At 44.4% G+C, this 17347-nt stretch overlaps 1 protein-coding gene across 7 annotated transcripts in view; it reads left to right on the top strand.

The window, feature by feature from the left end:
- The window catches only part of Trim66 (tripartite motif-containing 66), a 68091-nt gene that overhangs the window by 4958 nt on the left and 45786 nt on the right, over positions 1-17347 (top strand). For 3 of the 7 annotated variants that reach the window (NM_001191839.3, XM_087570855.1, XM_087570807.1), the window contains 1 exon segment: positions 5310-5603. In NM_001191839.3, the coding sequence (NP_001178768.1) occupies positions 5384-5603 (220 nt within the window). In that variant the 5' untranslated portion in view covers positions 5310-5383. 7 annotated transcript variants of the gene reach the window in all.

The raw sequence follows: 17347 nt of genomic DNA, 5'->3' as shown, positions 1-17347 counted from the left end.
GCTTGGTTAAAGTCACACCGAGGTACTTTATATTATTTGGGTCTATTATGAAGGGTGTCGTTTCCCTAATTTCTTTCTCGGCTTGTTTCTCTTTTGTATAGAGGAAGGCAACTGATTTATTTGAGTTAATTTTATACCCAGCCACTTTGCTGAAGTTGTTTATCAGCTTTAGTAGTTCTCTGGTGGAACTTTTGGGATCACTGAAATATACTATCATGTCATCTGCAAATAGTGATATTTTGACCTCTTCTTTTCCGATCTGTATCCCTTTGATCTCCTTTTGTTGTCTGATTGCTCTGGCTAGAACTTCAAGAACTATATTGAATAAGTAGGGAGAGAGTGGGCAGCCTTGTCTAGTCCCTGATTTTAGTGGGATTGCTTCAAGTTTCTCTCCATTTAGTTTAATGTTAGCAACTGGTTTGCTGTATATGGCTTTTACTATGTTTAGGTATGGGCCTTGAATTCCTATTCTTTCCAGGACTTTTATCATGAAGGGGTGTTGAATTTTGTCAAATGCTTTCTCAGCATCTAATGAAATGATCATGTGGTTCTGTTCTTTCAGTTTGTTTATATAATGGATCACGTTGATGGTTTTCCGTATATTAAACCATCCCTGCATGCCTGGGATGAAGCCTACTTGATCATGGTGGATGATTGTTTTGATGTGCTCTTGAATTCGGTTTGCCAGAATTTTATTGAGTATTTTTGCGTCGATATTCATAAGGGAAATTGGTCTGAAGTTCTCTTTCTTTGTTGTGTCTTTGTGTGGTTTAGGTATAAGAGTAATTGTGGCTTCGTAGAAGGAATTCGGTAGGGCTCCATCTGTTTCAATTTTGTGGAATAGTTTGGATAATATTGGTATGAGGTCTTCTGTGAAGGTTTGATAGAATTCTGCACTAAACCCGTCTGGACCTGGGCTCTTTTTGGTTGGGAGACCTTTAATGACTGCTTCTATTTCCTTAGGAGTTATGGGGTTGTTTAACTGGTTTATCTGTTCCTGATTTAACTTCGATACCTGGTATCTGTCTAGGAAATTGTCCATTTCCTGAAGATTTTCAAATTTTGTTGAATATAGGTTTTTATAGTAAGATCTGATGATTTTTTGAATTTCCTCCGAATCTGTAGTTATGTCTCCCTTTTCATTTCTGATTTTGTTAATTTGGACACACTCTCTGTGTCCTCTCGTTAGTCTGGCTAAGGGTTTATCTATCTTGTTGATTTTCTCAAAGAACCAACTTTTGGTTCTGTTGATTCTTTTTATGGTCCTTTTTGTTTCTACTTGGTTGATTTCAGCTCTGAGTTTGATTATTTCCTGCCTTCTACTCCTCCTGGGTGTATTTGCTTCTTTTTGTTCTAGAGCTTTTAGGTGTGCTGTCAAGCTGCTGACATATGCGCTTTCCTGTTTCTTTCTGCAGGCACTCAGCGCTATGAGTTTTCCTCTTAGCACAGCTTTCATTGTGTCCCATAAGTTTGGGTATGTTGTACCTTCATTTTCATTAAATTCTAAAAAGTTTTTAATTTCTTTCTTTATTTCTTCCTTGACCAGGTTATCATTGAGTAGAGCATTGTTCAATTTCCACGTATATGTGGGCATTCTTCCCTTATTGTTATTGAAGACCAGTTTTAGGCCGTGGTGGTCCGATAGCACGCATGGGATTATTTCTATCTTTCTGTACCTGTTGAGGCCCGTTTTTTGACCAATTATATGGTCAATTTTGGAGAAAGTACCAGGAGGAGCTGAGAAGAAGGTATATCCTTTTGCTTTAGGATAGAATGTTCTATAAATATCCGTTAAGTCCATTTGGCTCATGACTTCTCTTAGTCTGTCGACATCACTGTTTAATTTCTGTTTCCATGATCTGTCCATTGATGAGAGTGGGGTGTTGAAATCTCCCACTATTATTGTGTGAGGTGCAATGTGTGTTTTGAGCTTTAGTAAGGTTTCTTTTACGTATGTAGGTGCCCTTGTATTTGGGGCATAGATATTTAGGATTGAGAGTTCATCTTGGTTGATTTTTCCTTTGATGAATATGAAGTGTCCTTCCTTATCTTTTTTGATGACATCTTCAAATATCCCCATGGTCATTAACAGTCTCAACATCATAGTCTCCACTGAAACCCAGGACAAATCTTTAAATGTGAGCCTCTAGGAAATCAAAACACAGAATACACATGTCCATTCCAAAAGGGAGACGTGAAACATACCAAGAAAAGGTCAGACCAAAGCTGAACCCAGCGAGGCAACACCTCATCCTGCAGCTCCATGTCTAACCTCTGTTGTGACTCCAGAGGGCTTGGATAGTCCTGTCCCTCCATCTCCGCTACCTGTGACACACACACCTCCTCACTCCAAGGCTGTACCTTTCCTTAGCAAACTCCCAGGGTTCTGGGATCATCAACTTCCTGCGATTTCCTTACAGCTTCACGCAGTTGTCTCTCGAGACTCCTTGGCCTCTGTCCTTCAGTAACCCTGACAGCTTCCTGCTCTGGCATCCTTCATGACTACAAAGCCAGTATCACATGGACAGAGCTGCCAGACTCTGCTGCCAAATTAAGTCCTTATGTGTTCGAGGCTAGCTTGATCTGTAGTGACGTCTAGGCCAGCCAGAGCTACAAAAACAAGGCACTATCTTTAAGGCAAAAAAACGGATTTCAAGCCACAAAGTTTGAGAACCACTGATCTGATGCAGTCAACTAACCCACGCACTTAAACCTGCTAAGAGACCCACTCTTCTCTACTGGAGCTGCTGTCTGCTTCTAGGAATTAACCGTGTGATGCGCCCACAGGACTGGAAGGGAAAGTCCATCCTGATGGGAACACAAAGGAGCCTAGGCTCGCAGATAGCACCGGGGGAACCAGGGATGTTTCAAGGGGAAAAAAGTATAATCTGCTTTTACCCAGAAGGCCAGGAACAGAGATAGCCAAAGCCTAGATGAGCCTCGTGTTGTCTGTGTGTCCAGAGGCTCTCCCAGGCTCCCACAAGCAGGATGGAAACATGTAATAGTCTAGATGGCCTTTGTGCTTTCTGTGTGGTGGAGACAACCCCAGATCTTCCCTCTAGGCCCAAGGCTTTCAATAGAGTTCACAATTCCTATCACAGGAGTCACATATCAGATATCCTGCACATCAGATACTTACATCACGATTCGTAACAGTAGCAAATTATAGTTATGAAGTAGCAATAAGGAAATAATTTTATAAGGAGCTGTATTAAAGGTTCGCAGCATTAGGAAGGTTGAGAACCACTGCTTTAGGCCCTTAAGATAACACGTGTAGTCTTTCTCTAAAACCCATCTTTAAGGAAGAAGTGACATGTACTTTGAGACGAGTTTCAATGTAATTATGCCTCCTTGTGTACATGGGATTGTATTATACCCAAATTGTACCATACTCTTAAATGTGCCTAAAATGCCTGATTTCAGACTCTAGAAGCTTGAACCAACAATAGCTACTGAGTCATGTTGAACAAGACCTCCTCCTCACCCCATGTGGATCATTACTCTGTGGGGCCTGGGGTTTGCAGAGGATTCCCACAACATCCGTCCATCTGCATGGTGGTACCTTCCTGGACTTAAGGGGTCTCCCCAAGTCTCATCACTGTTTTCCTTAGTGCGCTTGGTTCTTAAAGATCTAGACTTGCTCTTGCATAATTGCAGAGTCCTAGGCAGACTGAATAACATAGTTATTAAACACAGATACAAAAGTAGACACAAGCTCCTTTTGGCCATAACTTATGAGGTTGCACTACCATTATTCAAACATGATAAAACCTACAAGACCCAAACAGCCAGATTAGCAGTGTTAATTTCATATGCAGATAAAGTTTCTTCAAACTAAATTTACCACTGCAGTTTAAACATGCTTCTCACTTGTGCAGCTAAGTTTGGTAAACACGATAATATGATGTCCAACAGTGCCATATAAGTTCCATGTGGCAAGAATGCATGGTTCTCATGTCAGTTTTTCTCCTAATTAATCTCAGGTAAGTAGTATTGTTTGCTGTGAGTGAGCTCATGGGTTCAATACTGTCCCTAAAATCTTAGGGTGAACATGTAAATGATATAGAAGAGCTATGCCTTTAAAAACACCACTATTAGAGAGAAACAGGCTTTAAACAAATTATTGGAGGGCCAGAGCAATGGTTCAGTGGTTAAGAGCAATGGCTGCTTTTCCAGAGGACCTGAGTTCATTTCCTATCACCCACAGTGGCAACTCATAACCCTTTGCAACTTCAGTCCCAAGGATTAGATACCATCTTATGGGGTCTGTGGGAACTAGGTCCACACCTAGTGCACAAATACACACGCAGGTAAAACATCTATACAGGTAAAATCTTTAAGACCTTATAACCAAAAAAAAAAACCAAAAAAAAAACAAAAAAAAAACAAAAAAACAAAACAAAACAAAACAAAACAAACAAACAAACAAACAAAAAAAACGGGGCTGGAAATGTGGCCCTTATAGAGAGGTCTTGCGGTTTGGTTCCCAGCACCTACATCAGGCAGCTGTTGCCCTCTTCTGGTCTTTGCAGGCAACTGCATGCATGTGCATATGTAAACACACACACACACACACACACACACACTTTAAAAATAAAACATTAAAAAAATTATTAGAGGCTGGAGAGATAGCTCAGTGGTTAAGAGCACTGACTGTTCTTACAGAGGGTCCTGAGTTCAATTCCCAGCAACCACATGGTGGCTCACGACCACCTGTAATGAGATCCGATGCCCTCTTCTGTGTGTCTGAAGACAGCGACAGTGTCTCATATACATAAAAAAAAATCTTAAAAAAAATTATTAGAACTCATGAAAAAAAATCTGTGAAAGGGTCTGAGCCTGAGAATATTCCAGCAATTCAGGATGTGGTGTTAGGATTTGAGCTTTGTCTTGGTGCGTTATCCTGCTTCTGAGCGCCTCATCTTCCTCAGCCTGTACCTCCTGGTTTATTTGATTTGTAAAAGTGTCATGATCTTTATTTCCAGGGGGAGTTGTGAGGATTAATATGAGTATGTAAACTTGGCACTTTATAAATCTTCAACCCTTTCCCAAAAGTAAACTTGGATTACCCTGTTCACCAGCAAGGAGAGGCACGAGTGGTTTGGGGCACTTTTGAAGCCCATCAAGCTCCTTTAGAAACACAGAACCTAGCAGACACCCCCGGGAATGGTTTTTACACTGAAGATGCTTGACTCTCAGTACAGGGTTGAGACTGAAGGTCATGACTCGGACCTCCGACGCCTTCTTACCCGCCCAAGACCTTCTCCCACCCAAAGAATAAGTCCCTCTGCGTTGTGCTTCACTTGCAGGGTGCTGGCTCTACACAATGCTTCACTCGTGAGGATGTTGGTGGAAAAGGTGAAGCCCCAGACGCAGGTGAGACATGGGCCCAGGCCTGGGTTTGAGTTTTCCAAGGCAGCGTCTCTGCTCAACAGATGAATGTGTGGAAGCTGTGGCACCGACCTGCTCTATGTGCAGAGGAGACCTACGAGCGGAGGGCTCTCGGCTTTTACCGTGCCAACATCTGCTCTGTAAGGCCTGCTTCCAGGGCTGCTTGCAGGAGCTAGGGCATGTTCCCCGGGCTCACTGGACAGCCCCAGGTGGTAAGTATGAAACCTCACGGTTTGCCTCAGTGTACAGGTCAGGCCTCTTCCTGTTTTAAAGGCGTCAGGTGAAGAGGGAGTCAGAATCTAAATGCCCAAGGGACAGTCATTGCTGAAGGCATCTCTAGGGAATCCAGGAGACACAGCAAACCCTCTGGGGTGTGTAAGCTGGGGACCTTTCATCTCTGGGGTTTCCTCAAATTGGTGGCAGACTAGGAAGCCTTTTGAGATTTTGATTCAGGGTTTGACTGCCTCCATCTAAAGATCCAGAGGATATGGCCTAGTGTCCGCAGCTTTCCTGGCAGAGAGAGAAGGGCTGGCCTCCCAGCGCTGGTCAGGGACAAATTTTGAACAGGAACGGTAACTATCCACTGCTGAAACTGCTGCCCCGCAGGGGGGAGCGAGTACCTTACTCCTGACTGTCAGGTTTCCTAGGAAACAGTAGCACAGAGAGCTGTGAAGTCCCGGGGGACCAGAAGCAGGTCCCTTTCTGTCAGTGTTCCTGGCAGGGCGAGTGAGACTCACAGGGCAGTGTGGAGTGAAAGTCAGTGAGAGTCAAAACGGGAGCGCGCCCGCTCGGGCTCGTCCTTCGTCTTTACTGTTTAGTTTGTTTTCTACAGTATAACCGAAACGAATAGTAACACAAATCGAGGTTTTCTTTGGGTTATCTGGGCTAAAAGTGGACTTTAAATCTGGATTTTGATTCTCTGAATCCATGGCAAGAAGGTAATCTCTTGTAGTCGACTGTGAGTTTAGAATACAGAGAAAATAGCGTATATTTTCAATTTTTCTTTTCTTTTTTGAATCAGAGTCTTATGCTGTTAGTAGACCTGGAGTTATACCTGGGTCCCAACAGGTCATGCTTGGCCATCCATCTTCCATAAGCCAAATTAATAGTGAAGAGCAGAAAAAGAAGGTTTATTCACTGTGGCCCCACTGGGAAGAGGTTTAGAGATCCAGTCATCTTCTAAGTCTATCTTCTAGGTCCTGACAGGAGGATAGGGTTTAAATGCCAGGCAAGGGATACACAGAGCTAAGCAGTCTGGTCAAGATGTGGGCCTCTATCAACCATGGTCTCAGCTCTTGTCTCTCCTGTAGATAATCCCCCAGCCCCACGCCCGCCTGGTTGCCCCAAGGCTTCAGTCATTTTTTCTTGAAGCTGGAGATTCCTAGGGAAATTCTGATTTCTGAGGGTCCACTCTTTCATTAGTCTGTCACAAGTGTCTCCTCAGAATATTTTCATTCCTGCTGGACACGCAGTTTGTAGTGCTGTGGCCCAGGCTGGCCTGGAACTTAATAAGGAAGTCAGGATAATCTCAAACTCACAGTGACCTTCTGGCCCCAGATTCCCAAATGCTGGCATTATAAGAAAGTGCTACCATGCCTGGCTGTGTACTTGCATTTTAAAAACTAATATATGAGCTTTGAAACTAAACTTTGTTCATTAGACATTAAAAACATTATATCAGGTGTGGTGGTACATGCTATTAATCCCACCACTTGGGAGGCAGAGGCAGATCTCTGTGGATTTGAGGCCAGCCTGATCTACATTGAGAGTTTCCAGGACAGCCAGGGTTACCTGGTGAGATCGTGTCTTCTGTATGTTTGTATATACATACATTAGTACATAGTGTGTGTATTGTGTGTGTGTGTGTATGTGTGTGTGTGTATGTGTGTGTGTGTACACGTGTGTGAATTTGTGTAGAGGCAGGAGATTGATGTATTTCTTCTTTTCTCTCCACCTTAGTTTTTTGAGACAGGGTCTTCTCTCAGTGAAGCCGGAGCTGCTGATTAGCTAGATGGGCAAGCCCCAGGGACCCTCCTGTCCATCCCCAAAGCGTGGCCTACAGGTGTGTGCTGCCGTGTTCAGCATTTTACAGGGGTGCTGGCGTCTTTAATACCTGCTTTCATAAATGGCAAAATTATATGTATGCCAAAGAATTGTTGAGCAATTATTTCCTTTTTAATTTGTTATCAGTAAATGTTTGTTTTGTATCCTCATAAACCTGGGGTCACATAAGATTTCTTAGACCAAAAGCAAACGGAAGGAATTTAAGATGTCCTCACTTAAAGCATTCTGGGAATGGAGTACATTTACAGAGGGTGAATCTGGAAAACGTGTTACTACCTAGGCTATATATAAAGAACTCTTCGCAAGGCCGGGTGCTGTTGAATATGACACCTAGAGCCAGGTTCATAGTGACAGAAAATAGAATGGTGGCTCCCAGAAGCATGATGGGCACAGGAAGTTGCTGCTTAAAGGATACAATGTGGCAGGCTTGACTTTGTCACCTGGGTTTTTCTGCCATTGAATACCACAGTTCAGTATGCAGTCTGGTTATTAGTCTCTTATCAGGTGCTTGATTTGCAAATATTTCCTTCAGTTCTGTAGGCTGCTTTTCATCTTGCTAATGTACCAGTTTTTTTTTTTAATTCTTTAATCATTTTTTACAGTCCAGTCATTATCCCCCTCCCACTCTTCCTCATCCCATACCTGCCCCTCTCCGCCCAGTCTCCAAGTGGATATCCCACCCCACTAGACCTCCCCACTCCCTGGGGCCTCACGTCTCTCCAGGGTTAGGTGTATTTTCTCTCATTGAGGCCAGACCAGACAGTCCTCTGCTGTGTATGTGTCAGGGACCTCATCTCAGCTAGTGTATGGTGCCTGGTTGGTGGCCCAGTGTCTGAGAGATCTCAGGAGTCCAGGTTAGTTGAGACTACTGGTCTTCCTATGGGGTCACCAGCTTTCCCCTAATTCAACCACAGTCGTCCCCAGCTTCTGTCTGTTGGTTGAGTGCAAGTATTTGCATCTGACTCAGCTGCTTGTTGGCTGCCTCTCAGAGGACAGCCAGGCTAGACTCCTGTCTGTAAGCACACCATAGCATCTGTAATAGTATCAGGCCTTGAGGCCTCCCCTAGAGCTGGATCCCAATTTGGGCCTGTCACCAGATCTCCTTCCCTCAGGCTCTTTTTTGTCCCTGCAGTTCTTTTAGACAGGAACAATTTTGGGTCAGAGTTTTTGACTGTGGGATGACAACCCCATCCCGCCACTTGATGCCTTGTCTTTCTACTAGAGGTGGGCTCTTCAGGTTCCCTCTCCCCACTGTAGGGCATTTCATCTAAGGTCTGAGATGTCCTTTGAGTCCTGAGAGTCGCTCACCTCCCAGGTCTCTGGTACATTCTAGAGGGTCCTCCCAACCTCCTTCCTCCCGAGGTCGCCTATTTCCATTCTTTCTGCTGGCCCTCGGGGCTTCAGTCCTGTTCTCCATCCCCACCCGACCACCTGATTTTCCCCCTTTTCCCCTCCCTATCTCCTCTCCCACCCAGGTCCCTCCCTCCCTCTGCCTTCTCCTCATGATTGCTTTCCTCTTCCTCCCAAAAGGGATGGAGGCACCAATTTTTGATTATGATGAAATCTAACTTTCTTTTGTTACTTATGCCTTTATTTCATTTCCAAGAAACCATTACCATATCCAATATGATAAAGCTTTTTATTTTTCTCCTAAGAATTTTATAGTTTTATTTCTTGGGTCTTTGATTTTATTTAAGATTTCTAATGTGAACTGACATGTCTCAGTAACTTTTTTTTTTGTCTCAATGACTTTTTAAAACTAAAATTAGAACATTGGCCAGGAGTAGCGGTGTGTGCCTTTAGTCCCAGTGAGGCAGAGGCAGGTGGATCTCTGTGAGTCTGAGGACAGCCTGGTCAACATAGGGAGTTACATAGTGGGACCCTGTTTAAAAAAGAAAAAAAAAAAGCCCGGCAAACATTATAAACTTAGCATATTAATTAATATCAACGACAATTATTATAATCATGATGTTGTTTTCCCAATTATTCTAAGTACTGTGGGGAGTCAAAATATAAGACTTAATGTCAGCATATGTGGATCTCCGAGTGCCCATCCTGATCCGCCTGCCACTTACTGATTGTATGACTTGGGGAACTTCATTTCTTTCTTCCTCCTCCTCCTCTTCCTTGGTCTTTGTTTATTCTTTTTAATTCTGGATTTATTTCTTCTCCTTTTGAAAATTGTTTATTTTTATTCTATGTGCACCATGCAGTGTTTCCCCTGCACGTGTGTCTGTGTAAGGGTGCTGGGTCCTCTGGAACTGGAGTTACAGATAGTAGTGCGCCTCCATGTACATGCTGGGAACTGAACCCAGATCCTCTGGAAGAGCAGCCAGTGCTCTCAACTACTGAGCCATCTCTCCAGCTTGATTTTTTTTTAAAGATTTATTCATTTATTATAAGTACACTGTAGCTGTCTTCAGACACACCAGAAGAGAGCATCAGATCTCATTACAGATGGTTGTGAGCCACCATGTGGTTGCTGGGAATTGAACTCAGGACCTCTGGAAGAGCAGTCAGTGCTCTTAACTGAGCCATCTATCCAGCCCCAGCTTGATGCTTTTATACCTTTAAAAATTTTTTTGAAATTAAAATAGAATTAGAACATTTCTCCCTTCCAACCACTCCTGCGTATACTTTACTTATTCCCTCTCAAATTCATGGCCTCTTTTTCTATAATTACTGCTATCTATCTATCTATCTATCTATCTATCTATCTATCTATCTATCTATCTATCTATATCTATCTATCTATCATTCCTAAATATAGACATAATTATATATTATATATAATTATATAATATAATTACTCATTAATTCTTTAATTATTGTTCTCTGTGTTTCTTTCTATCTATAATTCCTAAATACAGAAATATAACCTGAGTAGTCCATATGTTACTTATGTGTATATATTTTCAAGGCCGACCATTCTGTTATTGGACAATGTTGGGGGGCGATTTCTCCTGCTCTCAGCATTCCTTGGTTGCCTGTAGTTCTTTGTGTAGGGTTGGGGCCTGGTGAGATATCCCTGTTCCTAGTTAGCACGTTTGTCAGTGTGGTCTTTGTTCAGGTCTTGTTTAGGTGTGGCCTTGGTGAGACTTAAGGGGCGTAGCTTCTCTGACAATTTTTAGGAGATGAAGCTCACAGCAAGCTTCCTGTTTCTTTGGCTCCTGCAATCTTTCCACCCTCTTCGCTGCTGTGATCCCTAAGCCTTAGGTGCATGGGTGTGTTGTAGGCATATCAGCTGGGGCTAGGTACCACACAGTCACATGTTCACTGCATCTTCGTGGGTTGTGGTTTTCTGTAATGGTCTCCACCATGTAGAGAAACATTTCTTTTCTTTCTTTTTTTTTTTTTTTTTTTTTTTTTTTTTTTGGTTCTTTTTTCCCGGAGCTGGGGACCGAACCCAGGGCCTTGCGCTTCCTAGGCAAGCGCTCTACCACTGAGCTAAATCCCCAACCCCGAGAAACATTTCTTGAATAAGGGGTTCTCTGTGCTTAAAGTGTTTGTTTGCTTGTTTTTGCCAATATGATGACAGTAGAAAACAGCCCATGTTAGTGTAGTGGCTATTCCTGGTTGTCAACTTGACTATATCTGGAAGAGATTACAATCCAGAATTGGAGGGCTCACCTATGATCCAGATCTTGAGGCTGGAAGACACAAGTTTCTGACCTGGATCTTGGCATGGAGACCTTGAGGCATAGTGGCCATGAAAAGCTTAGGCCCAAGCCAGGTAGTCCTCGCCTTTAATTCCAGGAAACTAAGGCAAGGAGATCTCTGAGTTCAAGGTCAGCCTGGGACAAAACAAGTCCCAGATCTAGGGTGTGGTGGCACACACCTTTAATCCCGGTCACACCTTCTGCTGAAGACAAGGAAGAAGGAAGATTTGCTCTTCTTCGTGGCTTACATTCTTGCCAGCACATCTGTTGGAATCTACTTCTGTAGACCAGCTGAAATGACCAGCCTCGTGGGACTGAGCAACTTCTAGATTTTTGGACTTCCCATTCACAGTTGACCATTGTCAGGGAGTTGGACTGCAGACTGTAAGTCATGATAATAAATTCCCTTAATATAGAAAGACATTGCATACGTTCTGCAACTCTAGAACCCTGACTAATATAGTTATAAAAATTAAATGAGAAAATGTACATAAAATAGAGTAAAGCTAAGAAATGATGAAAAATGCTGATAACTAGGATGAGTCAAAACAAAGATGGAGGAAAAGGCCTATAGATATAAGGCACTTGATTTGGAAATAGAAAGTCAATCGATTATTTATGTGGTATCTTATATTATTTTAAAAATAATTAGAAATTATGTGTATGTTTGTATGCCTGAGTATATGTGTGTATCCTACGTGTGTACAGGAGCCTGCAGGCATCAGAAGGGGGTAATCAGATGTCCTGGAACTGGAATTACAAGCAGTTGTGAGCCATCGGGTGTGGGTGCTGGGAACTGAACCTGGGTCTTCTGCAAGAGCAGCCAGTGCTCTTAACCCCCAGTCATCTCTCCAGCCTGCATCTTTTGTTCTTATGATGTGGTCACTGTTACCCTCCACATTTGCATTTGTGGGTAAAGAGTGGAATGCATTTTCTCTTCATTGCTTGGAGTTACTAGGACTGTGAGCGCGGTGTTTGTTGGTTTGTATCCATCCCCTCCACAGGTGTACACTGACTGCCGTGTGCCAGACCCTGTGCCATTTACAGTGTAGAAGATGAAAACTAAGGCCTGCACTTCAAGGAGCTGTCATCCTAAGTGAAAATGAATCAGTAAACACCGTTCAGGCCCAGGAGCAGCGAACCAGAGGCTCTCTGTGTGCTTGGGACTGTTGGGCATTAAGTTAATGACTAAACATTTTTTAAGGACTAAAGGAGTATCATCCAAGCAAGCTGTCTGGAAAGGCAGAGCTGTCACCCCCTCTCTGGCAAGTCTTGTGAGAAATGCCATATTTGAACCTGAATCCCTAGACGTAGTTTGAGAAATTATGCCTGGTTCCTGGTTCTTTGGAAAGAGCTCATAGCACTGCCATTTTACCCAGTAGGGTCTCCGACACTAGGAGACGTATCCCCTTCTGCCAGGTTTGTTAAGTGAAATGTGGTAACAGCTAGAGGGAAGGTAGGGAGATGAACAGAGGCCATGGATAAATAGGTTCCCAGGGCCCCTACCTCCAGCCAGATAGTGTAACGTTGCACAGGGTCAAATCCATCTTAATGAGTGTTTCTCCCATTGCCGAGCAGAGCAAGGAGTCATCTTGTTGAATGAAAAAAGGTCTTTGCCTGGACTTGGGGGTCCGTCCAGCTGTAGTTCTACTCTGTAGCACACTTCCTTGGCCCCTGTATCAGCTGGGCATGTTCTCTTCCAGGGGATTGTGCTTTCTGATTCGGCCATACCACAGCCAGCCAAATATACCATAGGCTCTGGACTTGAACACTCATTAACCGAGTAACGGGGCCTTGAGTCCACAAATCTCCCATGACTCCAGCCTGTAAATGTGTACTCCCTTCATGCTTGACCCTGCTCCTTTCTGCAGGAACAAAGATTCAAACATCCTGGTACATACTGTACTGGGCTCTTATGCCTGTGCTACCTGTTCTAAATCTAACAATACTATAAGGTAGTTAAAAACGCCTGCAGACTAAGGGGTGTATATTTTTCTCTGTTGAGACAGGTTGAGGGACAGCTCAGGCTGTTCTTGAACTATGTAGCTAAGGATGACCTTGGACCTCTGATACTCCTGCCTCTACCTTCTTGAGTGTTGGGAACAGAGAGGTGTGCCGCCTGCATGGACAACATATTTAAAGGCTACTAATGGAGACCAGAGTAAGGGCAGGAATTGATGTGTGCATAAGACTGGATACCGAGAAGGCAGCTACTCATACAATGAGAACCCTGCCTGGGAGTCAGAAAGTTCCTTATCTCACAAGACATCGAATACTTTATAAAAATAGTGTTAGTGTTAGGTGCATTGACCAACTCAAGGCCCCTCGCCAGTATCTGGAGTTTGCGGTTGGCAACCCAAGCTACGATGTTCACTAGGCTGAGAGAACTGGATGCATTTTCCCATTTTCTTTTCTTTTCTTTTCTTTTCTTTTCTTTTCTTTTCTTTTCTTTCTCTCCTTCCTTCCTTCCTTCCTTCCTTCTTTCCTTCCTTCCTTCCTTTCTCTTTTTGAGACAGGGTTTCTCTGTGTATTCCTGGCTCTCCTGGAACTCACTCTGCAGACCAGGCTGGCCTCAAACTCAGAGAACTCCCTCTGCGTCCCAAGTGCTGAGGTTAAAAGTATGCACGGCCACCATCCGGGTTCGTTTATATTTTCAACCTACGTGAGTTATTAGACTCTAAGTCCATCATAAGTGGAAGAGCCTCCGTGCTTCCCTTTAAGTCTCTCATTGAAAATAGTCCAGGGTCAAACTCTGCCCGGAAAGTTGTCTGCTGAGTACTTAGGGTAAATTCAACTGGCTCTGCAGAAATATTGCCACCACTGACATTTCCCGAGTCCCAGCTCTGACTTCAAGATGCTGAAGGTTCTGGTTGTTTTAATTTTTGCTTTAGGCCAGGGAGGGTAACTAACTGGACGTTTCCTTCCCCACGTGAGTAAAAGGAAAATTACTCCTTCTCTTCCAAGAAACTAAGTAATTTGTTACTGAGAGACTGGTTTTCATATACAGATTTTAGAAGCTACCTGTTTAGAATCATACTTTTCTGATTTTCAAAGTAGAAGACAGCATGAGATGTCGGAGGATCCCTGATCTAGAGCTCACATCTCTGGAGCTCTTTCAGACTCTAGCACTGGTAGTGCGGGCAGTCCCAGCTCCTCTTTGGCTTTCCAGGTTGAACCTGGTAAGTGGTTTGAACACCAACTAACCATGGCAGCTAGATAGTTCCTGAAGCGAGCTAAGGGTAATAGCATATTCCTTGTATGCTCCTAATGCTGAAAGGGGGAGTAGTCACTGTCCCTTGGTGGGCAGGCCTTGGGGGCCTTGGGAGGACAGAGAGAGGGGAAGTGATGCAAGATGCTACAACCTCAGAGTCAGAGAGGGAAATTTCTCTAATCTTAATGAGCAGCTCAGCTGGAGGGGCTCTAATGGCCTTGGTGAGGATGGGAGACTGCAGAACTGGCTGCAGGAGCTCGAGAGGCAGCTGACTGCCGCTTGCTTTTTCGAATATGCATGTTAAACAGCATGTCCAAACGGGTGGGGTCAACATGTCCAAATGGGTGGGGTCTGAGGCAGATGGTACCCCAGGTCTCTCAGGTGGAGGGTGGGCTGCTGACCTGAATGGAGCCATGGTGTGTAGCAGGTGCAGAAGCTAGAGCTCTGGAGCCCTGTCAGCAGGATGGCTTTTTAGTTCAAGAACAGTTTCCTCACCTTAATTGGTTCTCTAGGGCCCTAGGAGTAGCGTTGGCACCTCTGAACAGTCCCTGTTACTGGGAGAGCAATTCCCCTGGTGGTTGGAGAAGAGGTAGGTCGTGTTTGGGGGGGATGTGCTTGCTGCACCTGGGAAACTGGCTGGTAAGATTTGCAGAGGGAAGAAGTTCAAGGTAGCAGTGGCTGACAGGCAGTTTTGGAGTGACCGCTTGTCACTGGATCTTCCACTAAATGGGGGACTAGTTGTGCCTCAGTGCTGTGCAGGCCAGACAGCAGGAAAAGCCCTTAGAGTTCATCTCTACCTGGCTGCTCCACAGATGGGGCATTAGGAGCACAGGAAGGGCCTGGAAAACCGCTGAGGGCCACAGACTTGGTCATTGGCAGAGCCATAGAGTCAGATCCTCTCTTACCTGATAACCCGGGCTTGTTTGGGCTTGTAGGCTGCAGAAGCTACAGATCTATAGCAGGATGCTGCCTTGAACTCCCCACAGAGCCTCTTTCAAAGCTCAGTCAGTGGGGTCAGTGGCTTTGCAGGGAGTGAGTCTGTATGTCCTTCATGTCAAGTCCTAGGCTTCTGTGCGGAAGGAGACACAGGTACTACTGGGTACCGAATGAGTGAGCCCAGACCCAGCCTACATTCGCATCCATTGCAACTCTCCTGGTACAGAAAGCAGGCAACACAAGCAGGTGCTTCATCAGAGAGTGAGGTTGTGAAGGCCAAGGGCCAGACGTAGCGCACATTCACCTCTGCCCTTAGCTGGCCTCCTGGTTGTCAGGCTCGGAATGTGGATCTTGCTCTGGATCAGCTGCTGGCCCTGCCTCCAAGCTCCTGGGTAGTCCTAGCTTACCTCATTCTTTCCTGCACTATATTTATCCCGCCATTAGGTGTTGTGCTTACTCCATTAGGTGCTCTGCTTTGAATTTGACCCCACCTCCTAACTCTAGGCCTGGACTATTGGCTACCTAAAGTCTGGATTAGAGGTCCAGACCTATAAATTCAGTCACTTGGGAGACCCAGGCAAACAAATGTATTGAAGATTCAAAGCCTTGAATAGACCACAGGGGGAATTCAAGGCTGGTGAAACTGTTGGAAAATGAAAAGTAAAAAGAAGATTAGGTATCTAGCCAAGGAAAGGGACAGTCTTAGCACACTCAAGGCCCCAGGCTCAAGCCTCAGGACCACAAAAAAGAAATAGGAGAAAGAAAACAAGAGCTCAGCATTGGTTGCAGTTCAGAATAGAAGGCTCTGGGCCTTCAAGGCTCTTCCTAGTTTTCTCTCACAATAAGCTTATAGCCTTGTTTCCTATATTCCTCTACATGTCCCAGAGGCCCCACATTTTCACACTTTAACTCTGTGTGTGTGAAGGTCTTCCTTCCATGTTAGTAACATCTCACTCATATTTGAAGGCCTGCCTCCCATGTGACCCAGAGCTCACAGGGGTGGGTCTAGCAAGAAGCAGACTCCATAATCAGAATTGTATCCCAGTGTGGAAGATGGAACAGATGTTGTGAACTAGGGGTAAGCTTCTTTTATCTAAAAGGGACAGATGGTAGTTTTGGTTTTGCCAGTCATAAACTTTCATTTATAGTCACTTAGCTCTGACACTAGCAGAAAAGCAACCATGGTCAGTATGGGAACCAATGGTCCTGTCTGTTCCAAGAAATCCTTCCTTCCTTCCGTCATTTCTTTGTTCCTCCCTCCCTCCCTCCCTCCCTCCCTCCCTCCTCCCTGCCTCCCTTCCTTCCCCCAACCCTTCCTTTTGAAATAGGGTCTCTGGAACCCAGACTGTCCTTGAACTCCCTAAATAGCTGAGGATGACTTTGAACTTCTGATCTTCCTGTCTTCACTGGGATTGCACCACTGCCTTACCAAGTGCTAGGGACTGAACCCAGGGCCACTTGCACATTAGGCAATTAGAGATCTACATTTCTATCTTCAAGAAGCTGTTTTATTGACTGTATTTAAACCCTGTCTTGAAAAAAAAAAACAAAAACCAAGCAAGCAAGCTACCGACCCTGGCAAACAAAACAAAACCCCCAAACAAACAAAAATCAAAACCACACATTATGACCATTGTTTTGGCGTTGGAAAAATTGGTGGGTTCGAATCCATTGGTGGTATCAAGTAGAAATCGCTATGCAGGAGCCACTCAGGTTAGAAAGATATGGATGAAAATTAGAGGTGAGAAAGTGTTAGACTGAGGCCCATGGTGAAGCTCGAGGGAAAGCAGGGCCTGAGAGAGTTAACTTTGTCTAGGATAAAGAACCCGAGAAGGGGAGAGATGGGACTCTGGATGGCAATTTTTCTGAGAGGTCTTGACAGGTTCATGTTATTCCTGCAGAGTGGGAGCCATTGTGTTTGGTGAGGCATGATCAGATCTCTATTGTAAAAATCAATCAGAGCTGAGTATGGTGTGAGCACACTCTAATCTCAATACTCAAGAGGCAGAGGCAGGTGGGTCTCTGTGAGTTTGAGGCCAATCTGGTTTATATAGCAAGTTCTAGGACAGAGGCTCACATAGAGAGA

The sequence above is a fragment of the Rattus norvegicus genome, chromosome 1, assembly GCF_021556685.1.
Source record: "Rattus norvegicus strain SHRSP/BbbUtx chromosome 1, alternate assembly SHRSP_T2T, whole genome shotgun sequence".
NCBI classification, from domain to species: domain Eukaryota; kingdom Metazoa; phylum Chordata; class Mammalia; order Rodentia; family Muridae; genus Rattus; species Rattus norvegicus.
Note: the sequence above shows the minus strand (reverse complement) of the source record. Positions and strands in the feature narration are given on the sequence as shown.